The sequence below is a fragment of the Xiphophorus couchianus genome, chromosome 8 (assembly GCF_001444195.1).
Source record: "Xiphophorus couchianus chromosome 8, X_couchianus-1.0, whole genome shotgun sequence".
In the NCBI taxonomy this organism is placed as follows: Eukaryota; Metazoa; Chordata; class Actinopteri; order Cyprinodontiformes; family Poeciliidae; genus Xiphophorus; species Xiphophorus couchianus.
The window spans coordinates 897,454-910,974 of record NC_040235.1 but is presented as its reverse complement, the minus strand read 5'-3'; the positions used below and the strand labels follow the sequence as shown (position 1 = coordinate 910,974).

Genomic DNA, 13,521 nt, shown 5'->3' with positions numbered 1-13,521 from the left:
GAAGGAATTAAAGAAAACATTATATTATACGACACAATTAATTAGTTTATGTTTATGTCAACCTTTGTCCAAGTTCTCGACCTGCTGAAGTTGCACAAACCAGATCTCCACGTTGAGGGTCAAACTCCGTGATGCGTCTTCCTCTAAGGCCTCTAGGGGGCGCACTGGAGTGAGAGCCATTTAGATATTCCTGTATTTATTGAATTCAAGCAGCCAGTGTTTAAACTACCAAAGAACCAAAAATGCCTTTAAAAATAATTCAAATGTCCAACTTTGGTTCTGATTTAATTGTCCTTTATTGCAAAGCTTTAGCAGAAACAGAACACAATTCAATTAAACAGCTGAGAAAGATTAGAGAACATGGAAAAAGAAATCAACAAAAAATCAAAAATATATGGAGTAAATCACAAAACGATGGAAATATTCAGTAAAACCAAAAGTAAATTAAAACCTGGTTGGACCTTGGTGGGTGATTTCTTTCAACCGGTCCAGTTCCCACAGGATGAACAGAGAGATGAAAACTTAATTTTATAAATTATCATCAGAACATTACAGCACAGAAACTTCAGTCACATTTCAGGAGAAGCTCTACTGGTTTCCACTGTTAATCCAGTCAAATCTTCGACTCCAATAAAAACCCATGAAGGTCCTGCTGGGTAACAATAACCTTTCTGTTTATGTTCCTTTATACTTGAAGCATCACATCCTGACTTCGTGTGAAAATGTTTATTTTTCACTTCAGCCATTTTAAAGTAAACAGATTTTCATCTTTGCTCAGATGCTTCATCTGTCTGTCAGCCTTTTTAAGTTTTTCTCCCTGAAATTATTCAGAATTTAACACATAAAAAATCATTCAAACAAGACAAACTGATTATTTAAAAATAAAATGCATATTGATTAATATGAAGGAAGAAAATTTTGTTTTTCTATATACAGTTTTAAGATGATTTGAAGAGCGCTCACCTCATTCTGACATAACGCAATATGATGAAGTTTAGAACAACAAATCTAAATATCTTCAACTTATTTTGCTTTTGGTTTTTTCTTAACAGGTTTCCGCAGTGAATCATTTTCATCTTATACTATCTTCTAAATATTTCCATCTAGAGTGCATGATGTCAAATGTTTAAATTCTGTTCTCATATGTGATGAGAATCCATGGTGATAACTTAAGTTTAAGTATTTTACAAAACTCTAGACAAATTTGACCCTTTGAAAGTCAGTGAGTTTGTGGTGGATGTTCCTACCTCCACATCGTGTTAGTATTTAATTTGTCTTTATATTAGTTACAGCTTTTAGTCTGTTTAAGTTAATTATTTTATTTAGACATATTTTCTAATGGATGCACACTTTAGTTAATGTCTGTCTGATTGGTTTATTTACACTTGTTCTTTTGTTTGTGGTGCTGCTGATAAAAACCAGCAGGAAACCTGGAACAAACATTTGTTTTTCTGAGGGAGACTTTGTTGTTTCAAGTTGATTTTAATTAGTTAATTTTATCACTTAAATATTCACTTATTATTTGTACTAAGTTAAAGTTAGTTTTGCTTTATTTGTTTCATCGTACGCTTTAGTTAATTTTGTATTTGTTGGTTCTTTTGTTATGTTGTGTCTCCCTCTGGTGGTAGTTCTAGGTCACTCCACCCATATTTAAGCCTTTTCTTCTGTTTGCAGGTCAGTTTTGTTTGTGTTCAGTTAAAGTTCAGTTGACCTCAGATAAATTGGGCCTAAATGTGTTTCTTATCCTTTGACTCATTCTTGCATTAAATCTTTCTGCTTTAACTATTTTTGGAAGAATTAAATTGAAACTTTTTCTACTTTGAACATTTTTTGTCCTGGTTTGAGTCTGGTCCCTCACTGAGCTGTAAAAACTTTAATTAGAAGATTTTATCACTGAGTCTAAATTCAGAAACTGTTATTTTAGACAAAATATTAACATAAAGGATCCAGTGAAATAATACAAGAGAAACATCAAAACTAAAACAAATCATAGAAACAAGTATTTTATCAGTTAATGGTATAACTGCAAGTTAAAACTGCAACGTTTTTATTTAACAGTTAAACTTGAAGTTGATCCAAACTAAAGTTCATCTTTGTAATAAAATCTTTATATAGTAAAATATTATGCTGTATTTGAGTTTATTATATAAACACTTAAAAAAGGAAAAACTAATTTTAAGCTTTTTAGATTTGAACAAATTAATAAGCAACACTAAAAACAGCTATACTGCAAAACGTTTCTGAATAAATTCACATGGTAAATTTTGGTTTATAGCTATGGATTTTTATGTTTTATTTAGTAATATTGTTTCTGAATGCTAATGATTTTGATACATCATGTTTAGCTTGGATGCAAGGATTAAAGTAAAACATTTTAGTGTTTTATATTCAGAACTTCCTTAAACCATTTCCCAGGATTCTGCAGTAGAGATCGGCTTTCATTTTCTTTCTCCATCCTGATCTTCAGCTTCTCCAGAACTTGGACCTTTTCTTGGTCTCCTTTTTCCCTCATCTTCTTTATCAGGAAGTCCAGATGTACCAAAGTGGATCCTGAGTTGACATTCATAGCAATCTGCTCCAGTTTGGTAACGCAACCAAAGGCCTCATCCAGCAGCAATGAAAGCTCTCCTGTCAGTTTGCTGGTTTCCTTTTCAAGGTTTTCCAAAAGACTCCCCTTGCTCTCACATTCTGCTTTATTTTGTTTATATTTCTCCTTCACATCATTCAGGGTCTTCTGAACCTTTCTGGTCTTTGTCACATATATCCAGGTTTTTTTGACATGATCTGATGCAGGACACTTGTTGGTACAAACTGTGCAGCGACCTCGCTTCATGACCTCACAGCGTGATGGATACCAGGCTATTGTGCATCCAGGGTAGTGACAGTTCTCCTCACAAATATCACAGGTGACGGCTCCTTTATAAAACCATAACCCCCACTTTCCTCCACTGATTGTTTCTTTCTCTTTGTACGGTTCATCAACTTGTATAGTGAAGTTCTTGTTCTTCTCCATCTCAGCTTCATGTTTATTATAAGCTTCTTTAATCTGTTTTATTTCATTCTGTTTCTGTTCATTCAGCTCGATTCTCTCCTTCAGGTTCTGGATGCAGGCCGTCAGTCTGATCCGTTCATTCAGAACCTCCACTGTTGTTTTCAGTGGTTGAGGTTTGGTGTTTTTCAGAAAGTCTCTCAAATGACCCATTTCTTCATTTGTAAAGTCCCAGGAGTATTTTGAAGCATTTATATCTTTCTCTGTGTATCTCTGTTGCTTCTGCTGGTTATTAAACAGGAAGTGAGCAGGTTGATTCTTCTCATTTTTAGAACATTTAATCTTTGCCTTTTCCAGAGCCTGAAGAACATTTTCAGGTGTTTTTCCATCAGAGTGAGTGATCAGAGTTACAATGTTTCTCTCCAGGTCGTTTCCAAACAGAGACGTCACTGAATCAAAGATGTATCTCAGTCGGTCACTCAGTCTGTTATCACTGGCCTTCATTACCAGACCCACTGCATTGATCTGATGAACTCCATCCTCTGATCGAAACAAATCCAACAATCTTTGACTGACAGAGTTATCTTCTTCAATCCCTCTGGTGCTTCCATATCCAGGAGTATCGATGATGGTCAGAGAGAACGGCAGAGTTTGACCTTCAAAACCAAAGATCTGATAGACAATCACATCTAATGTCTGACTTTCTGTTTGATCTCTTTTCTCATCCTCTACTATCTGAAACCAGACATTATCCTCAAACTTCACTCCCACAGCGAAGTTGAACAGAGCGTTGATTAGAGTAGATTTTCCTGTTCCAGTTTCACCAACCAGTAAGATGGTTTTATTGGTCTTCCTCTCATCTTCCTCTCCAACCGTCAGTCTGCTCAGAGTTCCCATCATCTCTTTCTTTGGTATCACCTGGTAGACAGCAGGAGGACCTTCATGGATCTGAACACTTTCTGAGATCAAAGCCTCCTGATTAGATGAGGGCATTCCCTTCCTGCAGAACCAAACTCTGTGTTATTAAAAATTCAAACAATATTCATTCAAATTTAGAGGCATAACTTAAACCAAGGCTATTTTTCTGGATGTTGGTGTCATGAACCATCAATGAAAAGGAGAAATGTAGCCCTATCAAGTAAAGAGCCTGGGCTAACAGACATGCAGCTATTTGTTAATAAGTCACTGTTGAAAAATAGATCTTGTAAGTTATATGTGTATAAATAAAGGTGAGGAAATAAAAACCTCAATAATTTCTGCAGATTCAGGAAATAAATTTTACACCAGAGATTTCTTTTGGGTATTTTATTGGGGTTGCCATCTGTCACTTAAAATTGAAATCTTCCTGTATTTTGAACTCAGAATAGGCATTGTGTCTTTATTGAATATAGAAACCCCGTCTTCTGTATTATACATCACTGTAAAGTAGGAAAACTGAGGAGATGCTCCCTCTCTTTGTAGCAGCCAGTTTATCAACTCAATAATTCACATGATCTGGTTGATCACAAGAAGATCCATCAGCTCCTCACTTTTCCAAGGACTGTGGAGCCAAAACTGAAAACAATAATTTTCCTGATCTCTGCTCATCCATCAAGACGAGATGAAAAAACAGCTTTGATTGTGTTTTTGTTATCACAAAGGGATATTAATGCAAAATGTTCTGTTTTTACTTTGTTGCCTTTTGGTTCAAACCAGGGGTGAAAATTAAAGATTTTCTCCACCAGCCACTGGTTTTTTCTTTCAATTACAAACCCCACCAGTAAAAGCAAATTATTTTAAATATGAGTTATTCTTAACTCTATGATTTACTGACAATAAGTTTACCACACATATAGAAATGAGTTTAACATAAAGCATGGACTCCTTAACAGAGGTGTAGTGCAATAAGTAATTTCTTAGAGCAAACTTTAACTAGACAACTCTAACGTTCTTGCAATCATTTCCTACGTTGAACTTTTCCACATTTTGGCTACAACTATTACTAAAATATCTCAGAATGTGTTCATTATTAATTCCACTGGCCGTCATCATTCCTGTGTTATTCCAGTGTTTTTCTGTCTGCCTGCTACATTAGTGTTGGATTCCCCCTCCTGGACTCTCACACATCTGCCCTCCTCCCTACATGAAACTCTCCTTCTTCAGGAACATTTCCACTCCTTCTTACCGGCAGCAGCAGCTAATCTGAACTCTTCCTCAATCTGTCCCTGGTCACGTCTCTCATCATCATCCTCCTCCAACGATAATGAATCCATTCAATCACTAATTCCTCCTCTTCTCTGCTCCTCAATCTGCTGCAGCAGGTAAAGTTAGTGTGGTAAACATATCAGTTAGACTGACATGTTTCTGAATGGGCTTATGCTCCCTTTAGCTTTTGTTGTTGTAGTTTTTCTGTCTCGTATCCGCTCACTTTTCTCGGACTCCGGTCAGCTTGAGTGGCTCTATTGATAACCTTAGAGGGGCGGGGCCAAGGTGGACAGAGGGATTTCATTGGATACGCCCAATGTCCGTCAATAAAATCAACCAATGAGCTGTCGTGGTAGATTAGTTACATTTAATATAGTAATTTTTGTGCTGTGGTGGTGCAGGGGCAAAGCACAACCCACGTATTGAGGCCTTAGTCCTCGTGGCAGGTGGCAGGCCTGGTGACATTTGCTGCATTACCCTGTTTCCTGTCAAACTACTTTGAAATAAAGGCCACTCGAGCCAACAAAACCTTAAAAAAATAAAATAAAAATGGTCAACCCGCCTTGGTGGCGGTGCGTTGCTCTAATTTACACGCCACTTTGTACTTTTACCCACATTTGGCCAGTGGCAGATGCTAATTTCCACCAAATTGGAGGTTGAGATGAAGAAAAACCCTCATAATTGACAGAAATGCTGTTCTGTAAAACCTACAAATATCGATCAGTTCCTCTAATATAATCTGGAAGAGCATGAAGTGCCATTTTGAAAATACCTACTTGAGTTGTAGCGATGTTCTGGTTCCCTCGTCCATTTGGTTGTATATTTCCTCCAGTTTCTGTAACTTTTCTTCATCTCCTGGTCCTTTCATCTTGTTCATGAGGAAGTCACAGATGACACAAGTGGAAAATCATCAATTGAATCATCATTCTTAGCTAACTCTTGCAGTTGGATGAAAAGCCCATACGCTTCATTTATTAATTGTCTCTTCTTTGTTGTTAGTTTCATTTTCTCCTTTTCAAGTCTTTCTGAAAGCTTCACCTTCTTCTCTCCTGCTTCCTGTTTATATTGTTGTTCCAGGGCTTCCTGACTCCTCTCAACCATCTTGGTCTTGATCACAAATCTCAAGTTTTGTTTCACATGTTCTGATGCAGGACACGTGTTGGTGCATGAAGTACATTTTCCATTTATCATCACTTCACATTGTTGAGCATTTAAAGCCTTTGTGCATCCAGGATAGTGACAGTTCTCCTTACAGACAAGACAGATGACAGCTGTGTCTGAACCACATGTTTCATCTCTAAGAGGCTCCATATCTTTGTAGGTCTCAGGAATAAGTACATTCAAATTTTTAGTGTATTTTTTTATTAAATCTGTCATCTTCTGTTTGTTAATACAAAGAGCCTCTTGAGTTCGTTCCACATCTCTCAGGTTTAGCTCAGTGAACCTGATTCTCTCCTGCAGGTTCTGGATGCAGGCCGTCAGTCTGATCCGTTCTTTCTGATCTTCCATCACGACCTTCTGCTGGAGAGGTGGAGAGTTTTCTAGAAAGCCTAAGAACTCTTCCATTCCTCCTCTTGATAACCTCCAAGCATTTTCTAGAGATAATTTAGATTTTTTTGTTTGCTTTTTATCCTGACGGTTATCAAACTGGAAGCAAACTATTTCATTCTCTTCATCTTTGGCACATTTAATATTTGCAGCTTCCAGAGCTTCAAGAGTATCAGCAGGTTCTTCTCCCTGTGAATTTGTCATCAGAGCTACGGTGTTTTTCTCCACATCTTTTCCGAACTGAGACTTAATAAAATCATAGATGTACTTCAGTCGGTCACTGACTGGATTCTCTCTGTCCTTCATCACCAGACCAACTGCATGAACTTCCTGGATCCCATCAGCTGATTGGAATAACTCCATTAATTTCTGATTGATCCTGATATTATTATGATCAGCATCCTGTGTGTCTCCATATCCAGGAGTATCAATGATGGTCAGAGAGAACGGCAGAGTTTGATTCTCAAAACCAAAGATCTGATAGACGATCACGTCTGATGTCTGACGTCTGTCCTCGTTCGCTACGACCTGAAACCAGATTTCATCCTCAAACTTCACTCCCACAGCGTAGTTGAACAGAGCGTTAACCAGAGTAGATTTTCCTGTTCCTGTTTCACCAACCAGTAAGATGGTTTTATTTGGTTTGGTCTCTTGTTTTTCACCAACAGTTACTGAGGTCAGAGATCCAATCTTCTGTATCTTTGTTCTCAGCTGGTAGATCTTAGGAGATCCTGAACAAACTAGATCACTACTGGAGAAAATCTCCTCAAATCTGGATGAATAGTTTCTGTTCCTGTAATAACAATAAAGATGTTCAGTGCATGTTTTAAAATAAGACTTATAGTTTAAAAAATATTACAGTGGGATAGATTTATGTCATATGCACATAGAAATCATAAACACATCTTTAAATGTACTCAGTGATGTTTTAATTAATGGCACATCTTTATAGTTTCAGCTGCAGCAGAAATACAGAGTGACTGAATCACTGAATGTGGAGAAAGAGCAGATGGAAGAAATCCAATTTGCTTTGCTAAAACTATTAACAGCACAAGTCTGAGTTTGCAGTTTACAGAGAGAAACGTTTCTTCATCATTATTGGCCACTTCTCCAAGAAGATCACAGCATGTATTGATTATTGATCAGAGTTAAGCTCTTTATCAGACAATACTTTAACAAGTTTTAAAGAATCTGTTCCAATTATCTCTTTGAGAAAACCAACTTTACTAACAGGCAGTTACACAGTCAGAAACGAGGCACTAGAGACACCAGCAACTGTAGTCCAACGTTTTTCAGGGCCAGACATCAAATTGGACCAGAAACTGCTGACTGAGGATGACCATAATATAAGTAGATTGTTGTTCACACGGGTAAAGACACCCAGTTACGCCAATCAGAGGTCACTAAAGTTAGTATTGGTTTGGTGTTAGTTTCCCAAAACTATGTCTAAATTGTGTCCTGAAAACCAAGTGAGGCCACATAAACCTGGGAGGGTGGTTTCTGTTATATAGTTAGCAACAAGCTAACTTGTTGCTGCATGTCTGGTTTCTGACATGCAGCAACAAGCTTCAGGGTTGTGTAATGTTGGAAATGTCCCATAATTTTGTGTCCCTGTAAGTATTTCTAACTGAACCACAGAACTTCCTCTAACTTTAGGATCAATTGCTTTAATGGTTTTGTCCAGATATACTCACTGTGCCATGGTAGTCCCCAAATCAGAAATCTGAAAAGATTGAGACAAATAAATCAAATGAAACGTAATAAAAAAACCTGAATCACTTGTCATAAAAAACTTCCAAACAGTCACAGTTGAACCTGAAAAAGAAATTTCAAAATAAATTCATGAATATTTTAGAATCGTTACAAAATTCTAGAAATATCTATTTAGTCAATGTCAAACATGGCAATAAATTCAATACATCATGTAGCTCTACTCAGATCACCAGCTGATTCATCACAGTTTTATAAAAGAGAAAGCAGAAGTTCAAACTTGAAGTTTTTCTGTCTTATCAGAAACAAGTTGTGAAAAAGAAATATATAAAAAGAAAAGATGTCATTTATAAAACAAATCTTTACAGAAATACAACTTTAGATCCTCCTGATTAAAAACTATTGAATGACACATTTTATGTTTATTTTCAGTAACTAATGCTGTAGGAAATCTTTTAATATGATAATGTTTGCACTTTGCTGTTTAACCAACATTGTTCTCGTATAAAGCTGAGGCCTAAAACAGGAAAATCCTGTTTAGGTTTAACTGACAAATTCAGAAAAAAATAAACCTGTGTTCACTTCCTTAAACCAAATCTTAAAGAAATATTTATGAAACCTTATTTTAACAGCAACAGTGAGTGTAATGCTACTATTACATGTGATTTACAAATGAGGATATAATAAATATGTAGTAAATAATACAAATGTAAGGAGATATTTATATTTCAACACAATATAAATATAAATACAATTGTTATTATGCAATTGTATTTCTATTTCCTAAAATATATTAACAATGTCCTTTTTCCAGCTTTCTGAGTCTCAAACAATAGATAATAAAACTGATCCTACCTTCTGTTGTCGGGTTGAAAAGTTCTACAGATCTGAGCAGGAAGAAGACGGTCCCATCTATAAACTGTGAAATGATCTGCAACCAATTTATGCTTCTGGGTTTCTGAGTCATGTGACCAAAAGGGTCATGTGATTTTACAGAAACGCTCATCAATCCGCCCTATTGTGTTTGCATTGTTTTTTACTGATATGAGCCACAGAAATCAGGAAGTAAAGCAGTTTTATGAACTAAAACACGAGAAAAACCGAGTTGCTGTGAATGATATTACAGTTTTTTAGCTTTACTTCCATTTTAAAATAAAAATGTTTTTTTTGATGCTCCAGATTTTGTCTCACTTTTCTGAGGTTGATGTAATGTAAAGCATAATGTTTGTGTATTTATGAGTGGATGCAGGTAACATCTTAAAATGCAATTTGAAACAGATTTTTTTGTTGTTTTTATCTGCTGGCCAGAAGCTGTTTCTGCTCCAAAACTGATTTGTTTAGGATAAAAAGCCAAAACTTCAGAGTATGTATGTATTCAACGTGTATCTGCAAAACGTTTCTGTCACTTTAATCTGTTTGTTCACACAGATCCATCAACGATTGTTTTGGAAACCAGGTAACAGAATGGATACATTTCAAAATGGCTGTTTCAGGTGTGAATGCCAGCAGGTTGTTTTAAATGCTGATGTCGTTTCTCCATTTCCCACATGCACCTCAGCCTCACACGTAACAAACATCCCTCTGTTTTCAGGCTGATATAAGTCTGAGACCTTTTCTCCTTTGTTCCTGAATTATTTCACATCTGGAAATGATGTTTTACCTTTTGGGTCAGGAGCTTCCAGCTTTAATTTCATCCAGTTTATAGCAGCAGTGGAACCAAGTCATTGCTACAAGTCTTTATCATCAAGTCTTAAATCAACACTGGCAACTGTCCCAAGTCTGAAACATGGAGTTTCAAGTCCTTTCAAGTTTTTTCCCCAACAATGTTGTAATAATATGTAAAATGTAAATAGTAGATCATGTGCACTTTTTTAACGTTTATATTTAACTCTTCCTGTTTGAGTCTGCAGGGTCGTCTCTTGCTTTTAAGGTTTGCAGCTTCTGAGACATTTTCCTGTTGGGAATAGTCTTCCTGTCTGTCTGCAGACAGAAAGACTGCACATGTGATGAAACACACATGTGCAGTGCAAACGTTTCATCACGTTTGCACTGTGATGAAATGTGCAACTGAACTTAAAAAGTAAAAAATAGCTATTCTAAAATTACTCCTCTATATCTACACTTCAGTTAAACTTACCTGCACAAACGTTTTCATTTGCTATAGTTTTCCAGAATAAACAGTAAAATCATGGAAAAGTAGAAATTCATGTTTAGACTTAATGCACTAACTGCAGTAAACTGTCTGTTTATTCTCAATATGATTTCCCAGCGCGGCCGTATACTATAGTATAGTACAGTATAGTATAGTATTGTATAGTATAGTATAGTATGGTGTGGTATAGTATAGTATAGTACAGTACAGTATAGTACAGTATAGTATGGTATAGTATAGTATAGTATAGTACAGTATAGTATTGTATAGTATGGTATAGTATGGTGTGGTATAGTATAGTATAGTACAGTATAGTATGGTATAGTATAGTATAGTATAGTATAGTACAGTATAGTATTGTATAGTATGGTGTGGTATAGTATAGTATAGTATAGTATAGTATAGTATGGTGTGGTATAGTATACTATAGTATAGTATGGTATAGTATATTATAGTATGGTATAGTATGGTGTGGTATAGTATAGTATAGTACAGTATAGTACAGTATAGTATGGTATAGTATAGTATAGTACAGTATAGTACAGTATAGTATGGTATAGTATAGTATAGTACAGTATAGTATTGTATAGTATGGTATAGTATAGTATAGTATAGTACAGTATAGTATTGTATAGTATGGTGTGGTATAGTATAGTATAGTATAGTATAGTATGGTATAGTATAGTATAGTACAGTATAGTATTGTATAGTATGGTGTGGTATAGTATAGTATAGTATAGTATAGTATGGTGTGGTGTGGTATAGTATACTATAGTATAGTATGGTGTGGTATAGTATAGTATAGTGTGGTATAGTATAGTATAGTATGGTGTGGTATAGTATACTATAGTATAGTATAGTACAGTATAGTACAGTATAGTATGGTATAGTATAGTATAGTACAGTATAGTATTGTATAGTATGGTGTGGTATAGTATAGTATAGTATAGTATGGTATAGTATAGTATAGTATAGAATAGTACATTAAAGTACAGTATAGTATAGTATAGTATAGTACAGTATAGTATTGTATAGTATGGTGTGGTATAGTATAGTATAGTATGGTATGGTATGGTATAGTATAGTATAGAATAGTACATTAAAGTACAGTACAGTACAGTATAGTATAGTATAGAATAGTACATTAACGTACAGTACAGTATAGTATAGTATAGTATAGTATAGTATAGAATAGTACATTAACATACAGTACAGTATAGTATAGTACAGTATAGTATTGTATAGTATGGTGTGGTATAGTATAGTATAGAATAGTACATTAAAGTACAGTACAGTATAGTATAGTATAGTATAGAATAGTACATTAACATACAGTACAGTATAGTATAGTACAGTATAGTATTGTATAGTATGGTGTGGTATAGTATAGTATAGAATAGTACATTAACGTACAGTACAGTATAGTATAGTATAGTATAGAATAGTACATTAACATACAGTACAGTATAGTATAGTACAGTATAGTATTGTATAGTATGGTGTGGTATAGTATAGTATAGAATAGTACATTAACGTACAGTACAGTATAGTATAGTACAGTATAGTATTGTATAGTATGGTGTGGTATAGTATAGTATAGAATAGTACATTAAAGTACAGTATAGTATAGTATAGTATAGTATAGTATAGTACAGTATAGTATTGTATAGTATGGTGTGGTATAGTATAGTATAGTATAGTATGGTATAGTATAGTATAGTATAGAATAGTACATTAAAGTACAGTATAGTATAGTATAGTATAGTATAGTACAGTATAGTATTGTATAGTATGGTGTGGTATAGTATAGTATAGTATGGTATGGTATGGTATAGTATAGTATAGAATAGTACATTAAAGTACAGTACAGTACAGTATAGTATAGTATAGTATAGAATAGTACATTAACGTACAGTACAGTATAGTATAGTATAGTATAGTATAGTATAGAATAGTACATTAACATACAGTACAGTATAGTATAGTACAGTATAGTATTGTATAGTATGGTGTGGTATAGTATAGTATAGAATAGTACATTAAAGTACAGTACAGTATAGTATAGTATAGTATAGAATAGTACATTAACATACAGTACAGTATAGTATAGTACAGTATAGTATTGTATAGTATGGTGTGGTATAGTATAGTATAGAATAGTACATTAACGTACAGTACAGTATAGTATAGTATAGTATAGAATAGTACATTAACATACAGTACAGTATAGTATAGTACAGTATAGTATTGTATAGTATGGTGTGGTATAGTATAGTATAGAATAGTACATTAACGTACAGTACAGTATAGTATAGTACAGTATAGTATTGTATAGTATGGTGTGGTATAGTATAGTATAGAATAGTACATTAACGTACAGTACAGTATAGTATAGTATAGTATAGTACACTATAGAATAGGTAAAGTGATCTAACTGAACCCATTATGATCGGGAGGAGACAGACAGATAAACTCTTTTCCTTCAGTTCAGGTGAAAAACCCGCTTTCTGAATTGGAGCCGCTTCTTCATTCACCGGAAAAACTACGAGCTGAAACTTATTCATGGATTTGTCTGTCGGACCGGATTTAAAACGGCTTAACAAAAACAGAATACAGGTTAAATCATCAACTAGCCTGGAGAACACTAGCTAATAACTCTAAGTTAGCTAAAGCTAGCTAAAGCTAGCTAAAGTTAGCTGATAGCTAATGAAAGAACCACCTACCGTCTTTAATGAAACGTAAAATGTCGGTCAGAGTTTTAAGTTGCTCCGTTTCCAGCTGTGATTCTCTTCTCGCCTGTTTTGTATTTTGTATTTCGTTTTTATTCAGTACTTTGTGATTTATGCGCCCGAAATAAATAACTTTTCTCTTCAGCTTTTTAAAAATCATCTGGGTGATTTGATTGGCTGAGCTGCAGATGACGCAAACAAACATAGAG

The 13,521-nt window shown here is 34.8% G+C and overlaps 1 protein-coding gene across 3 annotated transcripts; it reads right to left on the bottom strand.

The window, feature by feature from the left end:
• Positions 1-277: 277 nt before the first annotated feature.
• Positions 278-9,411, bottom strand: LOC114149866 (neuronal-specific septin-3-like). 3 transcript variants are annotated; one of them, XM_028025957.1, is made up of 4 exons: positions 9,287-9,411; positions 8,416-8,444; positions 6,854-7,514; positions 278-3,319 (listed from the first exon to the last, which is right to left on the bottom strand). In XM_028025957.1, exons 2-4 carry the CDS (start codon positions 8,421-8,423, stop codon positions 2,375-2,377), a joined length of 1,614 nt encoding a protein of 537 aa, XP_027881758.1. In that variant the 5' UTR covers positions 8,424-8,444; positions 9,287-9,411; the 3' UTR covers positions 278-2,374. The 3 variants fall into 3 exon arrangements, with proteins under 3 accessions (XP_027881758.1, XP_027881757.1, XP_027881759.1); XM_028025958.1 differs by lacking the exons at positions 6,854-7,514; positions 8,416-8,444; positions 9,287-9,411 and adding an exon at positions 5,950-6,777 and having other exon boundaries at positions 2,568-2,647; positions 2,856-3,989; XM_028025956.1 differs by lacking the exons at positions 6,854-7,514; positions 8,416-8,444; positions 9,287-9,411 and adding an exon at positions 5,950-6,777 and having other exon boundaries at positions 278-3,989.
• Between the last annotated feature and the right edge of the window lie 4,110 nt (positions 9,412-13,521).